The sequence below is a fragment of the Trachypithecus francoisi genome, unplaced genomic scaffold (genome assembly GCF_009764315.1).
Source record: "Trachypithecus francoisi isolate TF-2019V2 unplaced genomic scaffold, Tfra_2.0 Lachesis_group12, whole genome shotgun sequence".
Taxonomy (NCBI): domain Eukaryota; kingdom Metazoa; phylum Chordata; class Mammalia; order Primates; family Cercopithecidae; genus Trachypithecus; species Trachypithecus francoisi.
In genome coordinates this window covers 47,676,050-47,698,659 of record NW_022681457.1, presented here as the reverse complement: position 1 = coordinate 47,698,659, position 22,610 = coordinate 47,676,050, and the positions used below count along the sequence as shown (strand labels likewise).

The following is a 22,610-nucleotide window of genomic DNA, read 5'->3' as shown; positions in this document are numbered from 1 at the left end:
TATCCAGAAATTTGGTAGTTTAAAACAAGAAACATTTATCCCTTCCCACAATTTCTGAGTGTCCGGAATCTGGGTGCAGCTGTTGGCCAGAGCCGCAGTCATTTAAAACTGGACTAGGACTAGAGAATCTTCCTCTAAATTCACTCATATGCTGTTGACAGGATGAAATTCCTTGCTGATCGTTGACCAGCGCATTAGTTTGCCAAGGCCACTATAATGAACTAGCACAGACTGAGTAACTTAAATTTACTTTCTCACAGACGCTAAAACTCCAAAATAAGTTGTCACCATCAGTCTTGTTTTTTCTGAGGCCTCTTTCGCTGGCATGCAGGTGGCCACCTCACTGTACCACTGTATAGTCTTTTCTCTTTGCAGGCATCTCTCGTGTCTCTTTTTGTGTCCAAATTTCCTCTTCTTACAAAGATATCAGTCAGATTGGATTATGGCCCACCCTAATGGTCTCATTTTAATGAAATCACCTTTAAAGGTTCTATCTCCAAATACACTCACAGTCCGAGGTACTGGCTGTTACGGATTTAACACACGAATTTGAGGGGACACAATTCAGCCTGTAAGAGCCAGTAACTTTGGCCCACTGCCACATGGGCCTCTTGGTACTCACAACCTGGCAGCTTGCTTCCCCCAGAGTGAATGATCTAGGAAGGAGAACAAAAGAGCAAGAGCCTAAGGCAGAAACCACAGCCTTTTTCCAAACCTAATCTTAGGGGTAACGTATTACTTCTGCTGTATGCTATCAGTAACACAGACCAATCCTGGGATGATGGAGGAGCAGTCTACACATTGATCTGAACACTGTGGGGGTGGGGGGATCACTGGGGAACATACTGGTGCCTGTCTACCACAAACCTGTATGCATAATATATGAATAACTACTATAATTTGATAATAAAAGACATCAATTAAAAAGGAGCAAAAGATTTGAATAAACATTTCATTAAAGAAAATATCTAAGTGGCCAGTTTAACATGAAAAGATGTTCAACATCATTAGTCATTAAAGAAACGTAATTTAATAACATTAAAGAAATGTAAGTTAAATTCGCAACGACATATCACTACACATCTGTAATCAAATAACTGATAATACTAAGAATTGGCACGGATGTACAGAAACAGGAACTCTCAGCCAGTGGGAATGTAAAATGGTATAGCTACTTTGGAAAACAGTTTGGGCATTACTTTAAAAATTAACATAAATTTATATGGCCTAGCAATTCCACTCCTAGTTATTTACTTACGGGAAATGTAAACATGTCCACACAAATACTTGTATACGCATGTGGAAGCAGAATTATTCGTAATAGCCCAAACTGGAAACAAGGCAAATGCCCACCAACTGGTATATGCATGAAAAAACATGCCACATTCATACAATGCAATGTTATTCAGCAATACCGGGCATTAGGCACTTTCACCTAATATATTTATGATGTTCTCTGAGAGAATCCTGCAAAATGCTGCAGAATCCTTCAGAATGCCTGCGTCAGGCTGTTACTTAAAAAGAATGGAAAGAAAAATTAATGCCCTCTTTCCTACTTGAAACCCATCAGAGTTCCCAGTTATATATTTTGTGTCCGTCACTGCTCGTTAATTCCCATGCATGATCTCATAATCTTCGCAATGACACTGAGATTTGTATTAATAATACCATGGTCCCCAGTTTATAGCTTTAAGAAACTAAAGCTTGGAAAGGCATAACATCAGGTGTGTCTATTTTCATACAAGATTGGATTTAATGGTTAACACAGATGAGGGTGGGTTTTCCCATTTCCAGAGTGTAAGGGTTTCACTTCTCTCCCTCTGCTGGTCTCCTCCACTCTTAACACCGAGTAGGGCGTGGAGGTGGCCTAGGGTGTGGCCCAGGAGGCTTCCCCAGGGGAAAGGGGTGGAGGAAACCAGGCGGTTTGAAACCCATTAGGATTCCGTTATATATTGAGTTTGTATCCGTCACTGCTAGTTGATTCCCATGCATTATCTCATATAATCTTCGCAATGACACTGGGAGATTTGTATTAATAATACCATGGTCCCTAGTTTATACCTTTAAGAAACTAAAGCTTGGAAAGACGTAACATCGGGTGTGTCCTCCATTTTCATACAAGATTGGATTTAATGGTTAACACAGATTAGGTTGGGTTTTCCCATTTCCAGAGTGTAAGGGTTTCGCTTCTCTCCCTCTGCCGGTCTCCTCCACTCTTGTACACCGAGTAGGGCGTGGAGGGTGACCTAGGGTGTGGCCCAGGAGGCTTCCCTACGGGAAGGGTGTAGTAGAAACCAGGCGGGAGACGAGAATACCACTGGGCAAGTCACGCAGTTACGCTTCTTGGCCCAGAGCATCCGGCAGCGCCTCCGCCGAGCCGTAAAGAGTTCTATAAGTCGTGAAGTGTCGAGGAGCAAAAGCGTTGCTTTACGGTGATTCGAGCAGTCGCGTCAAGCTGACTATTCCGGGCTCTTGGCTACTTGGCTTCGCACGTGGGCCGCCGTAGGTATTCCGATCGGTAATTCCTCCTATTGGTGTGCAGCAGCCACATTGAAGGATAGAGTGGCAACAGAGGCCAAGTATCGTGAGTTTGCTGCTGAAAATGAAGGGAAGTCTGGGGGAGGTCTCCACAGCCTAGCTGAGGGGGTGCGGCTAAGTCCAGAGCCTGGCACGGGCGGAGGAGGTCGGCGGCAGAGAGGAGGGGAAAGGGCTGACAGGGATGAAGGAGATAGAGGATGGAGAGAAAGGAAGTGGACAAAGGCCAGAGGAAATACCGATGGACCTAACGGTAGTGAAGCAAGAAATTATGGACTGGCCAGATACAGAAGGCAGGTTGGCTGGCCAGTGGGTAAAACAGGAGGTGGAGGATAGGCCTGAGGTGAAGGATGAGAAGGCAGGCGTATTGGAGGTGAAGCAGGAGACGGATAGTAGTTTAGTGGTAAAAGAAGCGAAGGTGGGTGATCCAGAGGTAAAGGAAGAGAAGGTAAAGGAAGAGGTAATGGACTGGTCAGAAGTGAAGGAAGAGAAGGATAACTCGGAGATGAAACAGGAGGAGAAGTTTGTTGGTCAATACATAAAAGAGGAAGTGATGCATGGAGAGTGTGTAAAAGAAGAGAAGGATTTCCTGAAGAAAGAAACCGTGGATGATACAAAGGTGAAAGAAGAGCCTCCGATAAATCACCCGGTGGGTTGCAAGCGGAAACTGGCCATGTCAAGGTAGGGCATGGGGAATTCCATTTAGGGGAATAAAGCTGTGGAATCCTCATGTCTAGAGTGAAGGAAACCACACTATCAGGAGAAGGTGGAATAATGAAAAATAAGCACAAGTTTGGGTTTCTGGAGTCAGACGGCGTTCGTGGGGGTGGGTTGGGAAGTGGAGGGTGTTGTAGATGACAACACAACAAATTCAGTGAAAATATATTAAGTTGGTAGTGTCCAATGGGTAATGGGCAAGTTAGGAAAGTGAAAATTCTGGGGACCAAAAGATCATTTGGAACTGGATCTGGCTTGACTTAATATGCTCTTTACTTGGTATTCCTTTGAGAGAGAATAGAAATGAGAAAGTTGGCCGGGCGCGGTGGCTCAAGCCTGTAATCCCAGCACTTTGGGAGGCCGAGACGGGCGGATCACGAGGTCAGGAGATCGAGACCATCCTGGCTAATACGGTGAAACCCTGTCTCTACTTAAAAATACAAAAAAAAAAACTAGCCGGGCGACGAGGCGGGCGCCTGTAGTCCCAGCTACTCGGGAGGCTGAGGCAGGAGAATGGCGTAAACCGGGAGGCGGAGCTTGCTTGCAGTGAGCTGAGATCCAGCCACTGCACTCCAGCCTGGGTGGCAGAGCAAGACTCCGTCTCAAAAAAAAAAAAAAAAAAAAAAAAAAAAAGAAATGAGAAAGTCTAATAAAACCAACAGTGACAACGTAGATTAAGTTAAAATTAGGCAAAATTACAGTTGACCTCAATTATCAAACTTCTGCATGGGTGCTGTGAATATTTATTGCTTTTGATTTAATTTCCTTACTGTGTGGATCATGTGACAAAGGAAATAAAGTAGTCAGATTGTTGGGAATATTACCATCTAGAACACAGTGGGCTAAATATAAGTAACTGTAGTTTGGTTGTCAGTATCCCAAGAGCATAGAAGAGCAGTTGAGGACAGATTATGGGTTACATGGCATTTATAGATTATTTCGATGTTCATTCTAAATTAGGTGTGGAGTTCAGGAAAAAAGATGCTACTACTACTCTCTAAATTTCACTTGGCCTTATATTCTTTTTCTGGTGTGTGCTTTAAAAATATCTAAACATAGCTCATGGATTGGACTCCTGGATACGCACACATACAATCATTACCACATTTCCAGGAATCACAAGTTAAAATATCAGTGAATAGTCTCATTCCCTAATTAGAGTAGAAAAAGAAATCAAAAGCAAGATGGGTTTTAAAAATTTTAATACATTTTTCTGAGTTACATGTCACTAACAACATTGGAAATGTAGTTGTTTTGGGAAGGTTTCATAGAGAAGAATTTTCAAATGATGTTCAACAGCTATCAAATTTTTTTCAGAGTTACTTGTCACTAAGTTTATAAGTTGGGACATTCTAAGTTTATAAATAAATAGAGTTAATATTTGATAATTTAATGTTACATGTGGGCTTTTGCAGGTGTGAAACTTGTGGTACAGAAGAAGCAAAGTACAGATGTCCACGTTGTATGCGATATTCCTGCAGGTATACATGGAACTTCCTCCCTTTTAACCTGTATCTGTACCTTTCTTACCCTAAAGTATAAAAGTACTTCCCCTTTGTCTTTTCAGTTTGCCCTGTGTAAAGAGACACAAAGCAGAACTGACGTGTAATGGAGTTCGAGATAAAACTGCATACGTTTCAATACAACAGTTTACTGAAATGAATCTCCTAAGTGGTAAGCCACTTTACGCATAGCAAATTGAGGCTTTCTGGCCATTGGTGTATGTCATTTGTTTATTCTTCTGTTTTGAAATTTTTAGATTATCGATTTTTGGAAGATGTGGCAAGAACAGCGGACCATATTTCTAGAGATGCTTTTTTGAAAAGACCAAGAAGCAATAAACATGTAAGAATTTTTCCTAATTTCTTCCAGTTAGAAGTCCTTCAAATCAATTATATTCTTTTTTTTTTTAACTTACCAAATAATATATATTAAGTGGCTACCATGATGTAGAGCTGTTCTGATTACTTAAGGATATGACTGTGACCCAAACAAAGTCTGTCCCCTCGTGGAGTTGTATTTAGTGGGAGATACAGGAGATGAGTGGAGGAACAAATGTAATTTCAGATAGAGTTAAGTTCATATAGAAGATAAAGAAGGCTCAAGAGATTAAAGAGAGAATGAAAATGGTCTGCTGGGGAGAGATTGTCCGGGTACTAGTTTTGATACAGTGGTCAGGAGAAGCTTCTCTAAGAGATGATATGTAAGCAGTGATCTGAATGCTGAGAAAGAAGCTGTCATGTAAACATTTGGAGGAAGATTATTCCAGGTAGGGACAAAAGTAAAAGGAAAGACCTGAGTCAGAAACAAGGATGTCTGGTTTGAGGAATTAAAAGATTGGCAAGGTAACTGAAGCATAATTGAAAATGAAGTTAGAGTAACTGGCTCATGCCTGTAATCCAAACACTTTGGGAGGCTGAGGCCAGACCATTGCTTGAGCTCAGGAGTTCAAGACCAGCCTGGGCAACATGATGAAAACCTGTCTCCATGAAAAAATACAAAAATTAGCCAGATGTGGTGGTGTGCCCCTGTAGTCCCATCAACTTGGGAAGCTGAGGAGGGAGGATCACCTGAGCCCAGGAACGTCAAGGCTGCAGTGAGCCGTGATTGCGCCCCTGCACTCCAGCCTGGGCAACAGAGTGAGACTCTGTCTCAAAAGAAAAAAGAAAAGAAACTGGTGAGGGTTTCTAATTCTAAGTGCAAATGGAAACCATGGAAGGGTTTTGAACTTAAATTTCCTTTTTGAAAAACCACTCTTGCTGCTGTGTGAACTTTAGGGGGGCAAGAGTGGAAGACTGGAAGTAGGGAGACGAATTATGCAGCTCTTCCAACGATCCTTGTGAGATAATAGTGGCTTGGTTATACTGTTTGAATTATTGCGAAGGGATTAGATTCTGATTTTGAAGGAAGAGCTAACAAGACTTGCCTAATTGACTAATATACTCAATTTTCATACTCTTACATTCCTTTTTTAATTCCTTAAATACTATGCAAAATTAAAGCTTACATATTTGGAATTTTTTGGCAACTGGTGTTGTAGAAATTCATGTATGGTGTGATTAAATCGTATCCTGGAATTGTGTTGATTTTAGTATTGGAGTTGCAGAATTTTAATACCTTTTAAACACCTTGTTTTATTGGTATTATTGGTACAGACATAATTACATCACACATATCTGAAAGAAAATTATTCATATAGCAACTCTTATTTTTCCTCAAACTTAATTAGGCATAATTAAAATTCTACCTAAAGATAAATTACTTTACAATTTTTTTAATTGTGAAATATAGCATGTATATTTTCTAAAAATCACAAAATGGAAGTACACAGTTTAATGAATAGTTACAAAATGAATATTCATGTAACTACCACCCCAGTCTAGAATTAGAACATTACTGGCTTCCCAGAAGTTCCATGCCACCTTCTTATGCCCTTCCCTGATCTTTTCTCATTTCTTAATATTTTTTTCTATCTTAGGACTGTAACACAATATGTAGATGCATTGTTTTTTTTATGGGTTTTGGATTTTCTGTAAGAATAAAAAACAGTTTAGAAAAAATGCCACTACTTTTGTCTATGAATTATAGTATGCATGTGAACATGTTTTCGTAGGGTTTATACCTGGGAATAGAATTGCTTTGTTGTGTGGTATGCATATCTTCAATTTGCCTAGATGTTACCAAAACATTTTCCAAAGTGATTATACTAGTTTATACTCTCACCAATAGTATATGAATGTACCTATTGTCATATTCTCACCAGTCCTTAGTTTGGTAAGACTTTAAAAATTTTTGTCAATCTGTTAGCTGTGTAATTTTATTGCGGTTTTAAATGTACAGTTCTCTAATTCCTGATGAGATTGAACCACCTTTCAAATACTTTATTGGCCATTTGGATTTCCTCTTTTATGCAGTGCCTGTTCAAGTCTTTTGCTCATCTTTTCATTGGTCAGCTTTATTTTTCTTACTGGTTTGTGAGAATTCTTGGTATTTCTTGGATGCTAATGCAAGTTGGTTGTATGTTGTAAATATCTTCTTCTAGTCTCTGTCTTGTCTTTTCATTCTATAGTGTCTTGTGGTGAATGGATATTCTTAGTTTTAATGTAGTCAAATTTATCATTTGTTTCCTTTATAGTTAGTAGGTTTATATGTTTATAAAGAAATTCCATCCCTACCATGAAGTTAGGAAGTTATTCTCTCATAATTATTGCCTAAAAGCTTTATACTGTTGTATTTTACACTTGTGTCTTTAACTGGAATTGATTTTTGGTATCATGTACAGAGGAGTTCCCATTTAATTTTTCATATGGATAATCCACTTTTCCCAGCACCATTTATTGGAAAGTTCATCCTTTCCCTACTGCTCTGTAGGACCACCTTTGTCATATATCAGCATCCCTGTGTGCTTGGGTCATTTTGTGGCCTTGTCTTTTCCATTCTGTTGTCCTAGTGGTATATCCTGCACCAATACTCCGCCCTGTCAATTACTGTGGTTTTTGCTGAAACTTGTTATCTGATTAAGTCCTCCCACTTCCTTTTTTCTAGAGTATGGCTATTCAGTGCTGTTTTCAAGGCAAAATAATTGCAAATCTAAGCAAGGGATGGCCCATAGCCCTAACTGCTAATGAGTTTTTGTTCTTTTTTCCTCTGTTTCAGTGTAACCATACAAGTTTCCTAGATTGCTCTAAAAGTAGAGATTGTTTCTGGTTCACCCTTATCCTGAAGGTGTATTAGGAGGGTTGGTCACTGCTATTATAATTATTTATAATAATCACTACCATCACTGAAACCAAAGTCCTCTAAATTATAAAATTACATGTAATTTATTAAAACAGTTTCCTACTTAGCCAGTGATAGCTGACCCATCCTTTCCCTTGGCTTATGACTTGATTCTGACTTTACATTGCAAATTCTAGATCCCTATTCACTTAACAAAAAACTTGCATTTATATTTTGCCTTTTCTTTGAGTGATCTTTCTTCTTCCTTGACTTAATACAAATCTGGTATTACTTCCTTCATAATTCTGGAATTGCCCAGTTTAGCTTAATCAACCCAAGTGGTCAATGTAATAACACATGTCAGAGCCAGAATGTCCTCATATCCCATTTTGTGCTTCTCACAACAGTGGTTACTTTAAGCTAGGCCTTGTACTAGGCAGTGCAGTGGCTCTTCCCTTGAGTGAGCTGTCTAGTAATAAAATCAGGGATATATATACACAGCTAACTGGTAAAACCATCAGTAAAAGAAATCAAGAATTGTGTAGGTAGTCTCTGTGATTGCCAAATGACCTGTGTTTTTGTTTGTTTTAATCTCCATTAAATTCTTCTTTGGCTCATAGAACATATGGGTTAAAAGCACAAGCTCTGGAATTAGACAGACCTGGGTTTGAGTACAAGTTCTGTCTTCCTGAGATAGGTGTATGATTTTGGGATCTCACTAATTCTTATTGCTAAAATGGAGATGATAATACCTATTCTTATAGTGTCATTGTGAAGATTACATGAAGTTACTGCTTAGAGCTGTTGTAACACTTAGGTTCTCAGTAAATCTTAACTATTATTGAACATTATTTTACTCTTTAAATTTAAGGAATTTAAAAATTAATTTGTCTGTTTGGTTTTGTTTGTTAGATGTACTTTATGAAAAATCGTGCCCAAAGGCAAGGTATTAACTTGAAACTTCTACCCAATGGATTCACCAAGAGGAAGGAGAATTCAACCTTTTTTGATAAGAAGTAAGTTTCTAACTTTTTAGTATATCAGGTGTTCTGATTTGGTTTGGTTGCTATAGAGCATTGCTACCCCAAATGTGATTCTCTAAACTGTTTGTTATTGGTCCATGACAAGATAACTGTAGCAATTGTATGTCATGTAACTCTAATAAATATCTGGGTGCATACCAGTCACCTAGGTGTCTTGTTAAGTATGCTTGTGATTTTTTAGTAGGCCTGGGTTGGAGTTTGATATTGTGCATTTCTAACAAGCTCCTCAGTGATGCTGATTGTTTGAGAAACATTTTGAGTAGCAGTGCCCTAGAACACTCTCATACATTAGAAATAAATTTTCTTTGAGACCTAAGATACCAATAAAGTATTTCAGGGACTTCCAGGACAAAGCAAGTAAAAGCAGGACCTCTGTACTGTTTAAAGGCAACTCTGCTTTTTTCTTTCTCCACTGGGTTTCCAAATAAGATTTCATTTAAAAGCTGTCAATGGAGAAGGGGACTTTGAACTCTTGAGTACAGATAATATAACAGAGATTAGTTTGCTGCTGTCTGAAAATGTTGGTTGAAAAGGCCCCAAGACTACAAAGGAGAACAGGATCCCAAAGTACTTTAAGCCAACTAAATTATCAGATAATACCTTTCAGAAGTCAAGATTTTGGATTTAGAATTTTTAAAGACTTGAGGGAGTCCCTCCCTTTCCAGCCTCTTAGTAACTGTGGGGCCTTGAACAAATCACCTTCCTTTCTCTGGGCCTCAGTTGTATGATATGGGGAGTTGACCCAGGTCAACTCTACGGTGCCTTTCCAGTTGTACTCTTCCAAAAATTGAAAAGACGTAAGCCATCAGAATTATCATTATTCTAGTAAAACTTCTACCTTTTCAAAGCTGTTAACATAATTAGAAGATGACGTTACCCATTTATTTTGTTTGTTTGTTTGTTTTTTTTTTGAGACGGAGTCTCGCTCTGTCGCCCAGGCTGGAGTGCAGTGGCCGGATCTCAGCTCACTGCAAGCTCCGCCTCCCGGGTTCACGCCATTCTCCTGCCTCAGCCTCCCGAGTAGCTGGGACTACAGGCGCTCGCCACCTCGCCCGGCTAATTTTTTGTATTTTTTTTAGTAGAGACGGGGTTTCATCATGTTAGCCAGGATGGTCTCTAAGACGTAAATATTTGTAAAAATGGTTTTTCGTTTTTCCTGGTTTTCTTCCAAAAGTAATGCTGAAGCAGGTGGATCCCTTGAGGCCAGGAGTTTGAGACCAGCCTAGGCAACATGGTGAAACCTCATCTCTAGTAAAAATACAGAAATTAGTCAGGTGTGGTGGCACCCACCTGTGGTCCCAGCGACTCAGGAGGCTGAAGTAGGAGCATCCCTTGAACACAGGAGGCAGAGGTTGCAGTGAGCCAAGATTGCACCACTGCACTCCAATCTGGGCAACAGAATGAGACCCTGTCTCAAAAAAAAAAAAAAAAAGTGAAATAATGTCTTGCGTTTATCAAATGTGAGATGATTCTTTTGTGTGTTTTGAAACTGACGTATTTAGAAATTGACATAATTTGAAGTTTATGGTAACTGGTTAGAAGTTTATGGTAACTGATTAGTGCCTTCTCAAATACAAAATGTGTTCCTGTTTTATGAAAGAAGCCATTCAGAATGATTGTAATCAGAGATTAGTTCTCAGTAATGAAAAGCAGATGGCCTCAAGTATAACATTTTTGTGTCTCTAGATACATGAATGTATGCGGAAAGTTTTTACCAAGAATATTACACTCAGTATATTTTCCAGGTTTCGTATATTTTTGGTTGTTTTGAAACTCCCCAGGTCTCTGCAGATGGCAAATCAGATTCTTCTTGCGTTAGTCTTTTGTTCATAAATTTATAGAGATTTGGGATTGGTTTTCTTAAATTTTTAGTGTTTCCTAAGAGGAGATTAGCAACATAGTGTGTAATAGTAGGCTTTAGAATCCTTTTTTTAGTCTTTTGCCATCTGCAAAAGGGAGCTCATGATAACTGCCTTGTAGAGTTGTGGCCTTTTAGTGTATTCATTCACATAGGCAGTAAGTGGCATGTGGGAAGGAATCAGTTTATAGTAGCTATTGTAAAAATAATACATCTGTATCATTAAAAAGTATAAAGGAAAAATATCACCTGTAATTCCACTATCTAGAGTTGACCACTAATAAAATTTCGTAACGTTTCCTTCTAATCATGTTTTCTCTTTTTTTCATGTAATAAAGTAAAACATAATATAAAATACTTAAAACTATATAAAGTGACATGACTCTGCTCAACTTAAACATTAATTTTTTATGAATAAATTCACATCCTTTTTTCCTACAGCTAGATTTTCCATTTAGCAATATATTATGAACCTCTTTTCTTGTTAATGCAAATCTGCCTCATTATTTTTAAGTAGAATATTCCACCTTTGACTATATCCTGTTTCATGTAATTATTCTCATATTCATGAACACTTATTTTATGTCTTGTTTTTAATTATTATAAATAACACGATATTAAACAGCCTTGAACAAATTGTTTTGTGTGCTTATGTGACTTTTCTTTGTAGGATCAATTCCTAGAAAGCAGAATTACTGGATTAGAGAGTACAATGTATTTAAACTTTTGAGAAAAACTCTGCATTGTCTCCATAAAACATTACCACTTTGTACTTTCATCAAGAAAGTATGAGTGCCTATTTTAGTTATATCTTAACTTTTGTTGAATATTAACAAACTTTTTTGTGGGCAGCTTTATTAGAGAGGTTGAGCTCTTGGATTTTTTATTTCTTGTTAAGACATTGCCAGATGTCCACTGCAGGAGGCAGAATCACCCCCATTTGAGAACCACTGATTTAGATAAATACAGAAGATGTACTTATTGAATGTATAGTTCTAATCTTTTCTTGGTCTATATAATTAATATAATGTAGACAGAATCAGGATTCTGGTGTCTTATATTTCACCTTTAAGAGAAAAAAATAAAGACATTTAGAATTACTTTGAGATATTTGTATCTTATCAGCTGAGCAATAAGATACCATGAACACATGAAAATGAGCAAGGTTTTAGATGATTGCAGTTGTATTTGCTGGAAAGAGGGAAGAAGGGGAAATGAAATGTTTTCAAAGAATTCTGTTCAGCTCCCATGCCCCCAGTATTCTAAGAGACTAGTTTTCAATACTTTTTTCTATTAACTTTCAAAAGTTGGTTATAACTTTGTCTCTGATCAATGTAAATTTGCATGTTGCCTCTACTGTTTGATTATACATTAGGTGACCTTGGGCAAAATCTGACTTACCAGGTTATTGAGAGGATTAAATGAATTATTAATAATAACTAAAGTAGTACCTGGCACATAGTAAATAATATACAGTGACATTGAAGATTTACATTCCCTTCACTGAAATTCTTAGGAATATGCCACATTTACTATATATTCCATTCACCCCTCATAGGTCTGGGACAGCACTGTGTAATCAAACAGTACTATTTGTGCAGTGAAACCTATAAATGTTTACCTTATAATGGGTAAATAATGATTGTAGACTGACTCAGGTTTTGCTGCTGAAGGAGTTAAAAATCTCTGTTTTGGAGATTTTGGAATTGTTGATATGAGAAGTTGGTCTTGTTCTAAGATTATTATTAATACGCCCTAGGTATTAAATTGATTGCTTGTTTAAGCAACTTGAACTGCAGTATAGTCAAAATCTCAAGTTAATGTTGCTTAAAATTTGAATGTTTTAACTTTTGAGGAATCTGAATGAAAAATCTTTTGTACTGTTTTTGTAACTTTTCTATAAAGTCTACATTTATTTTTTTTTTAAGGTTTTAGATTTAAAAGTCCCTATATGAAGTGTGATGAATGTGCCATTGTACCTGAATTACTCTGTAGACCTATCTGCAGGTGATTGTAGCAGCTGACTGGAATAGGTTCATTCTAATCCAGACACCCTTTATAGCAGGCATTTTCATTGACTCTCCTAAAATTATATGTGAAATTATGTGATGTGTGAATTTTTCTAAGAATAAGTACTGCAATTTTCACTGAATAGTCAAAGTGAGGTGAAGTCTGTGAAGTCAAAAATGTATGCAATGGGGATGAATTTTAGAGGACCATTTTAGAGGAATTTGCAGGAGTGTCACAGTAGATAGCTGTAATCAATAACGTTAAGTTCAGGGAGGCTTATATAAGTTGAGCCAAAGCAAGGTTGACATTCGCTGTTAAAAATAGAGAAGCTTGATAAGGAAATGTTGGCTGTCCTGCTTATTTTGGAGCAGATCCCAAGCTACTTTAAAATAGTGGCTTTTTCAGAGGTAATTCCTTTACCTCATCTCTTTGTAGGGTCTATCGTTTTATGTTCACTTCTACCCAGTGCTAATCAAATTTGTTGAAAGAAATATGAAAGACCTATATGAAGAAAATGTAATTTCTCCTGAATGACTTAAAAGATGTATTTAAACTTTTGAGAAAAACTCTGCATTGTCTCCATAAAACATTACCACTTTGTACTTTCATCAAGAAAGTATGAGTGCCTATTTTAGTTATATTTTTTTAGTTTAGAAAAAAAGTGCCGTATTCTTAAAAAGCTCAGTATTGTTTCTTAAGTGATCTTTTAAGTCTGATGCAATCCTAATCAGAATATCAGTGGGATTTTGTTTGTTGTTATTTATTTATTGAGAAGACAATTCATAAATAACTGAAGTTTATTTTGAAGAATAACATGGCAGAAGTGCCTGGAAAACTCTGAAAAAAGAATGATGAGGCTGGACTCATTAAAATTTATGAAATTATACTAATTTTATGGTGTTGGCCTAGAAATCTGTAACTAGATCACAGAAAATAAATAGTATATTTGATTTGCTAGTATATGATCAAGGTAACATTTCAAATTAATACAAATAATTACTTAATAAATGGAGTTGAAACAGCTTGCCATTTGAGAGGAAATGCTGAATCTTTTACTAAATAATATCCAGGTGGATCAAAATCTTAAAATGAAATAAAAATACTGGAATATTTTCATAATCTTGAAGAGAAGAAACATCCCATCCAGAAGCCAAAAGGAAAATAATAAAATAATAACTAAATTTACATGGCGAAAAAAGACCATAATAAAGTCAAAAGACTGGATCAAAAAAGTCTTTAACATATATGACACAGAGTGCTTATGCATTATTAAGAAAAAAAGACTAGCAACTAATTAGGAAAGGGGCAGAGGATAAGAATAGATAGTCATAGAAAGATATGTCTACATACATAGTATTTTACTGATAAACATTAATAATATCTAGTATAATGAAGATATGGGTTAACCAGGCCATTTTTCTCTTCCATTGTTCTTGAGAGTTAAATTGGTATGGTCCTTTTAGAAGGCAATTTGGTAATGTTTCTCAGAATGTAATATATTTTGTTGTATAAAATGTATATTACATCTTAAAATGTTATAAATAAGTACTCAAGGAATTTAGCCTACAAACATATTTGTAGATGATCTGCAAACGAGATATATGTACACATATATCTATTGCAATATTGTTTTTAGTAGTGTAAAAACTGGCACCAACCTAAAGTATCCTTCAGTATGGACTGAGTTAAATAAATGATGACACCTTCATACTGTGGAATTCCATGCAGCTATTAAGCAAAAACAATTAGACGCAGAAGTATTGTCATGGAATACTATCCATGACATGTTCAGTGAAAAAAAAGAATTGGAGTTTAAAACAATTGTCTGAAAGATTAGGAAGCTCACTTTAAATTGGTGATTGTAAAGCAATACATCATCTGCACAAAAAATTTAAAACTTAGCTTGGTGTGATGGTGAATGCCATGATTGCACCGCTACACTCCAGCCTGGGCGACAGAGTAAGGCCCTGTCTCTTAAAAAAAAAAAAAAAAAAAAAAAACAGTAATAAATTAGCGATTCTTTGGATCTGAATCCCTTTGGGAATCAGCTTAAATATATGAGTTCTGTTTGTTATATACTGTATGTCTGTTAGATAAGAAAAACTTCATAGATGAACCATGTTGTTTTTTGTTTGTTTTGAGATGGAGTCTTGCTCTGTCGCCCAGGCTGGGGTGCAGTGGCACGATCTCGGCTCACTGCAATCTCCACCTCCCGGGTTCATACTATTCTCCTGCCTCAGCCTCCCAAGTAGCTGGGACTACAGGCACACACCACCACACCCAGCTAATATTTTGTGTTTTTAGTAGAGACAGAGTTTCACCATGTTCAGGATGGTCTCGATCTCCTGACCTTGTGATCCGCCTGCCTTGGCCTCCCAAAGTGCGGGGATTAAAGGCGTGAGCCACTGCGCCTGGCCTGAACCATGTTGTTTTGTCCCCTCTGATAGTAGAGTTTGGACTGAAGCTGGTAACGTTGATTAAGGACATGCTAAGAAATAGCTCTTAGAATCTTGCTGAACTTTCTTTAAGGGCATTACATGTTACTCTACCAAGTAGTCTCCATGTATATAACCATGGGAGAAATGTCTCTTTGATCTCTGTTTCTTTTAATCAACTATTTGTTGTTTTCTGAAGCTGAACAATATATAGTGGCTTCAAATGCCAGCTCTGATATTTACTGGTTTTGTGGCTTTAACTCTATATCTCATTTTCCTCATCAGTAAAATGGACAAAAGTATAATCTACCCACATATATACCAGTATTTTTGTCCCTTTTTAGACATTTTTTCAGACCTTTTAAGGATCATTTTGTTTTCTTTTTTAAGATTTCTTTAGTGAGAGTCTTATAAAAATATGCTTTTTCAGTTTTCATCTTAAAATATCTGTATTTCATCCTCTTTTCTTTCTTTTTTTTTTTTTTTTTGGAGACAGGGTCTCCCTCTGTCACCCAGTCTGGAGTGCAGTGGTGCAATCTCGGCTCACTGCAACCTCCATCTTCTGGTTTCAAGCAATTCTTCTGCCTCAGCCTCCTGAGTAGCTGTGACTACAGGTGCCCGCCACCATACCAGCTAATTTTTTTGTGTTTTAGTAGAGAGGAGGTTTCACCATGTTGTCCAGTGTGGTCTTGATCTCCTGAGCTCAGGCAATCCATCCACTTCAGCCTCCCAAAGTGCTGTGATTACAGACATGCGCCACCGCGCTAGTCTTATTTTCATTTTTTAATGGAAATACAATACATACCAAAAAAGTACACAAATCATTAATGTACCAAGGTCAAAAACATTACCAGCACCCGAGAAGTCTTTACTGCCCACCATGGGAATACCTACCACCACCTCCCAAGTTTACTATCTCCCCTAACTTTCAATTTTATAGATTAGTTTTGCCTAAAGTTTTTTCCAATATTTTATTATGAAAAATTTGAAACATAAAACAAAGTTGAAAATTTTGTAGTGAATGTATATATACCCATCACCTAAATTCTGTCATTAATATTTTACAATAATTGCTTTATCAGATATTTATCCATCCGTTAACCCATTTTATTTTTGGTGCATTTCGAACTAAATGCAAGCATCCCTCTACTGGGCCCTGAATACTTAAGCATCATAACTAGAGTTCCATAGTTTGCATTTTTGTCTGTTGATATAAAATTTACATGTAATGAAATGCACAAATCTTAAGTATATACATTTGCTGAGTTTTGACAAATACATGCACCTGTATAATCCAGTCCCTGTGAATAAATGGAACATTACCATCACCCCAGAAAGGTTTTTCTTGTCATTTCCTCTCTTCCTTAGAGACAGCCTGTCCGTTTTTCCCCTGTACATTTCTTTTGCCCGTTTCAAAATTTCATGTATAGTCAGACAGCTCACTCTTACTTTTGTTTTTTATCTGTTTTTTACTTTTTAAGTCAGAATCTTACTATGTTGCCCAGGCTAGTCTTGAACTCCTGGCCTCAAGCAGTCCTCTCACCTTGGCCTCCCAAAGTGCTGGGATTACAGGCATGAGCCCCCATTCCCAGCCCCTTTTGAATGATAGTTTAGCTTCATATGAAATATATTAAGTTGACATTTATTTTAGAACTCAGTTAATTTATATATTCCATTGTCTTCTCACTTCTTTTGCCACTATTGAGAACACTGTTGCTTTATACATAGTCTTCCTTCTTTTCTCTTCTGATTGCTTTGAAAATATTCAGTATTGTCTTTGGAGTTCTGCAGTTTCTATGATGTGTGTCTCAGTGTGATTTCTTTTTATTTTTATTCCTTGAGATTTGTTCTGCTGTCTAAATATGAGAATTCTGGAAAAGTAATAAGTTATCTAAATTTCTTTGTCTTTGCTACATTCTGAGTAACTTATTTAGCTATATTGTCCAAGTCACTTTCTCTCCTCAGTTGTCTAATTAATCATATTTTTAGCCTATGCACTATTTGTATTTTAGTTTATTTTTCCCTGGAAGCTCTGTTTCTTTCCCTAATCTTTCTCATCTTTTAGACAGAACTGTATTCCTTACTCACGTTGTAAGCTTCCTTTTTTTTCTTCAGTAATTTAAAACACTTCTCATCGTGTAAATAATCCCAGTATCTGAAGTTGTGTAAGTCTGGTACTGCTGTCTGCTTGGACTCTTTTCTGTGGACTAACTACCCATTTCCTCAGATATGGATCCAATTTTCTTATCCCTGCATTTGTCTCCAAACGATATTGGCCCTCAGTTCTAAACAATCCAGTTCTTCTACTTACCATTCTTCTACTGCTAACAGCTTAGAACTGAAAGTCCTTAACTTTTCAATTTATCCTTTTGACCTAGGGTTCTTTAGCTCTGTGTTTGTGTGTCTGTCTTTTACTTACAGTATGAAAGTAATAGAGGTGTGCCTATTACTAAACAACTTAATATTTAAGAACTTGAGTCTGTTTTAGAAGCTAGCCACTAGATGTCCCTCTTGTAAAGAAATAACAAACCTTTTATGAATTCAAAAAATTACTTTTTGTTCTTTGGATAAAATTGCATCATCCTTATTATATTGCAGTAATATACCTATTTACCCCTGTATTAATGCCAGTAGCACTTTTTTCCTTAAAAAGTTATGTGGTAATGTACTTCTAAAAGCACAGGACTTTTTTTTTTTTTTAGCATGGTATCCTATAAATATAAGTAGTATAGGTTTGTACTTTGCTGTAAATTGGCTTTAGGAAAGAGTAAAGGAAAATAAAATGATGGGTTTAGCAGTTGTGGTCATGAGGAGACAAGTGGATTTTGCTGTGAGCTTTGGGGGATGATATAATAGGTGCCCAGTACAGATTTGTCAACTGATTGAAATGTTTAGCTCTGGGTTTCTCTGCCATAATAGCTTTGATATGGTTTGATGGAATAATTTCAGAACAGCATCAAGGATTTAGAAAAAACAGTATGAAAGAATAGAATCCTAATGGTTCCCCAGTTGGGCTTTTACTTACTGCAGCCATGCAGACAGTGGTAAGGGAGTTCTTGTGACACAGCATCACAGGGTATAACTTTCCACAGCAGTAATTAGCTAGCATTCATAGAAATGGAAAGCCAAACACTTGATCATCTTGAGGTTCCCGAACTGATTCACTTAAGGAAGACTTTTCCCAGTCACCAAGACCATCCTTTGTGATATGCCTCTAAAATGTGTCCCTTTCTTACTGTCTCCTTGACCGCAGCATTTATCAGCTGTAGTGTCCTATGCAGGCCCTTCTTATCTCACTCTGGACTGTTGAGGAACCCCCTCCACCTCCCAGGTTCAAGCGATTCTCCTGCCTCAGCCTCCTGAGTAGCTGGGATTACAGGTACACGCCACCACACTTGGCTAATTTTTGTATTTTTACTAGAGGCAGGGTTTCACCATGTTGGCCAGGCTAGTCTTGAACTCCTGACCTCAGGTAATCCACCCGCTTTGGCCTCCCAAAGTGCTGGGATTACAGGCATGAGCCACCGTGCCCGGTGTTGAGACAGTATTACTCTGTCACCCAGGCTGGAGTTAGTGGTGCTATCTCAGTGCTCCACCTCCTGGGTTCAAATGATTCTTGTGCATCCACCTTCCAGGGAGCTAAGACTACAGGCTTGCACCACCATGCTCTGCTAATTTATGTATTTTTAGTAGAGCTGGGGTTTCACCATGTTGGCCAGGCTCCTGACCTCAGGTGATCCACCTGCCTTGGCCTCCCAAAGTGCTGAGATTGCAGGCATCAGCCAGCACACCCAGCCTATCTGTTAGATACACCTCTCTAAAACTTGTTCTCACCATAATGGTCACCTACTTAGAATCATTTAAGCTTCTGTGCCCACAAAAGTCATTAGCTCAGAGATATCTCAATTGGCCATAGGTAGCATTGCCAGTAGATGAAATTTGTCATCTCATTTTTGAGTCTTGTACTGTGTGTACCCCATTCCATAGCCTGGGGTTAACTCCTTCTTATCCCCCTCTCATTTGAAGTTGCTACTTCCCAGGCAGTTGGAAATATAATTAATTTCAAATATTCCTCATTAAACAAAACAGAATAAGTCTTCTTCGTTGTATTTGCTTTTTAAAGGAGGAATAACAATATAGTTAATATTTCCTGAATGTTTATATTTTATTAAACATAACAAAATTTAATTTAATCTTTGTTTGTAAGGAAGTTTTCTTGGCAAGTTACTTATTTCCCTGTGCCTGTTGCTTTATCTGTAAGATGGAGACAGTAATAGTACCAGTTTTATGACTAGTGGTTTTCAGTTTAGAGTGCATGTCAGAATTAACTGTGAGGCAATTTCAAAATGCAGAATTATAGATACCTGGGCTTGACCAGCAGAACTTGCTAATTTATAGAGCCTTAGAACATCTGTACTTCTTGTTTTTGTTTTTGTTTTTTGAGACAGAGTCTCAGTCTGTCACGCAGGCTGGAGTGCAGTGGCGCGATCTCAGCTCACTGCAGCCTCCACCTCCTGGGTTCAAGCGATTCTTCTGCCTCAGCCTCCCAAGTAGCTAGGATTACAGGCAAGCCCCACCACGCCTGGCTACTTTTTGTGCTTTTAGTAGAGATGGGGTTTCACCATGTTGGCCAGGCTGATCTCAAACTCCTGACCTCAAGTGATCCACTCGCCTTGGCCTCCCAAAGTGCTGGGATTACAGGTGTGAGCCACCACGCCCAACCAAGGACATCTTTACTTCTAAAAACCACCAGATGATTCTGATGTTTACCTCTACCTGAAAACCACTGATCTGTGTGCCGATAAGTCACTGACCTTATTCTCAATTAGTTCAGTCAGTGGGCAGAGAAGACTGCAAACTCTTAAAACAGTATAGTTAGTGCTGTGATGGAGCACTCATGGGGTTTGGTAGCGCAGAGGAGGGCTCCCTGCCCCAGCCTTTCAAGAGAAGTGTTACTCACTGAGAGCAGGGAACAGGAAAAACTTCCTAGAGAAGATAGAATTTGAGCATGTTTTTAAAGGATGAGAAACAGTTTTTATTTCTAGGTTTTTATCTAGACAGAGGGAAAGATGGTTCTGGTGGTGAGAATATCATATGCAAAAGCATAGTGTAGCAAAGTTAGCACAATGTAAGTAGTTTGGTGGGGGTTTGGTGAGTGACAGGAGATGAGGCTGGAGAGAGGCCCACTCTGCCATGCCGGGGAGTTTAGGTAGAGTCATACTTTGAGCAGGAAATCTTCCTGTTCGTACGAGTGATCCATATCTGAATGTGGATCTTCATAGTCTCTCTCCACCTTATTTCCTAATGTATTCAACTAAATGTTCCCAGGCTGATCACCATTCTAAATCCTAGCATGTCTTTTTCTTCCTTATTTTCTAGCCATCTGTGAAAGTACACATGATAGCTCATCTTCTCCATTATGTCTCTTTTGCCTAGGTTCCTATAGTACATATTTTCTCTGCAGTTAATACGAAACAGATGCGGGCATTTAGTGCTGGTATTCATTTTTGGTATGCATATATCTGCTGTCCTTTCTACTTTCTAGTGTTTCTTAGTAGGGGTTCTACTGGCATTTTTGAATGGGACAGGTTTTTTGTTGTGTGGGGCTTTCCCATACATTACAGGAATTTCCCACTCCTTGCCCCCTACCTACTAAATCCCTCAAGTGCTCCCTAGTCTTGGAACAACCAAAACTGCCCAGCCATTTCCAATTGTCCCCATACTCCCAGTTGAGAACTGCTTAAGTACTCAATTATTGGAAGTAAAAAGGTTCTTTTTCATTTCATTTCAGTCTTCACCTGCTATATCCATTTTCTTAATATACTTTCTACTAAAGCCAATACCACATAGTTAACCTGTTTCCTATTATTTTCATGCAGTAGTGGTACTAATTTTTAAAAGGGCAAAAATATAATATATAACTATTACTTTCCAAAGTATTTACATAATGATGTGAGACATAAAATTATGGTTTTCCTTCTCCCAAATTCTAGTCATTTTAATCTATACCAAGTAACTAAACAGATTCTTTGTATTCATGCTTCCAAAAAACACTTATCATAGTACTAATCCTAATAAAATAGATTATTTTTATAAGGAATGATTCCATTTATTTTTGAGAGACTTCAGATTTTCATCTTGGAATACATTTTAAAAGATTAAATGCCTGTGAATGAAGGATTATGTAGATATTTTATAGATTTCGTATTTTTCTTGAAGAGTTCAGAATTTGGTAGAGTTTCTTTCGACTCTGAATTAAGATTTTATAGCTGACAGTAGAACAAAATTTTTTCCTGTAATTTCATCAGGTATTATTTGCTGCTTCCAGATGTCATACCAGTTGACAGTTTTAGTGTCTCTTCCTTTTCTATTGCTTATAAATGAAAGACAAACATAGAAGAAATGTTTGTATCAATCCCTTTTATCAGTTAGGATGCGTTATATTGCATGAAATAGAATATCCAGTTTAAACAGATTTGAACTATATACAAAGGACATTTTGGCTCTCATAACTGAATGTTCAGAGGTAGATGGACTTCAATAGATACAGCAACTTGGTTATATCATCCAGGACCCATTTTTTTTTTTTTTCCTGATGCGTCATTGTATCCTTTATGGTGTCCATGTAATCCTCATAGTCATAGGATATTGCTGGTAACAGTTTGGGTTATAGTAAATATCCAAACAGAGTGCTTCTCTCCCAACATTACTAAACAGAAAACCTGAAATTCACCATGATTAGGCTGCCTACGTAATCTGCCCAATCTGGAGCCATTGTGTCCAGGAAAGTATGTTGATTTTTTTAAGTCATAAGGTACACCCCTAGAGGGTTGGCATAGAATTCATTCATTAAGGTATGGTTATGGATTACGAAGGATGGTGGTGACAGGTGGGGAATGATTGCTAAGTAGATAGTCAAAATGTCTGCTATACGTCTTAAAAATGATTTTAAAATATGGGGGCAAATATTTAAAATAAAAAGTAACTGAGATACACTTGAATTCGCAGTACAGAAAAATACATAGTTTATTTTTGAACTTTCAATTCTAGAAAGCTCATAATATTATAGCAGATTAGAGTGTGGACTCTAGAGTTATGAGGAAGCACTGCCTGGGCTCAAATCCCAGCAGCTCTGCTACTTCCAGCTGAATAATGACCTTGGAGGAGTGACTTTCTTCTCTCTACCTTAGTGTTTTCATCTGTAAAATGAAATAATAATAATATTTACCTCATAGAATTATAAGGATTAAAGGAGTTAATACATATATTTAGAACCATGCCTGACAGAAAAAG

The 22,610-nt window shown here is 37.5% G+C and overlaps 1 protein-coding gene across 2 annotated transcripts in view; it reads left to right on the top strand.

Annotated features, from left to right (window-relative positions):
* Nucleotides 1-2,406: 2,406 nt before the first annotated feature.
* The window catches only part of ZNHIT6 (zinc finger HIT-type containing 6), a 58,522-nt gene continuing 38,318 nt past the window's right edge, over nucleotides 2,407-22,610 (top strand). For both annotated transcript variants that reach the window (XR_004440664.1, XM_033225466.1), the window contains exons 1-5: nucleotides 2,407-3,216; nucleotides 4,668-4,733; nucleotides 4,820-4,926; nucleotides 5,012-5,097; nucleotides 8,884-8,987. Coding sequence is in view for 1 of the 2 variants with exons in the window: in XM_033225466.1 (XP_033081357.1) it covers nucleotides 2,720-3,216; nucleotides 4,668-4,733; nucleotides 4,820-4,926; nucleotides 5,012-5,097; nucleotides 8,884-8,987 (860 nt within the window). In the remaining variant the exon portion in view is untranslated. The remainder of the gene's footprint in view (nucleotides 3,217-4,667; nucleotides 4,734-4,819; nucleotides 4,927-5,011; nucleotides 5,098-8,883; nucleotides 8,988-22,610) is intronic.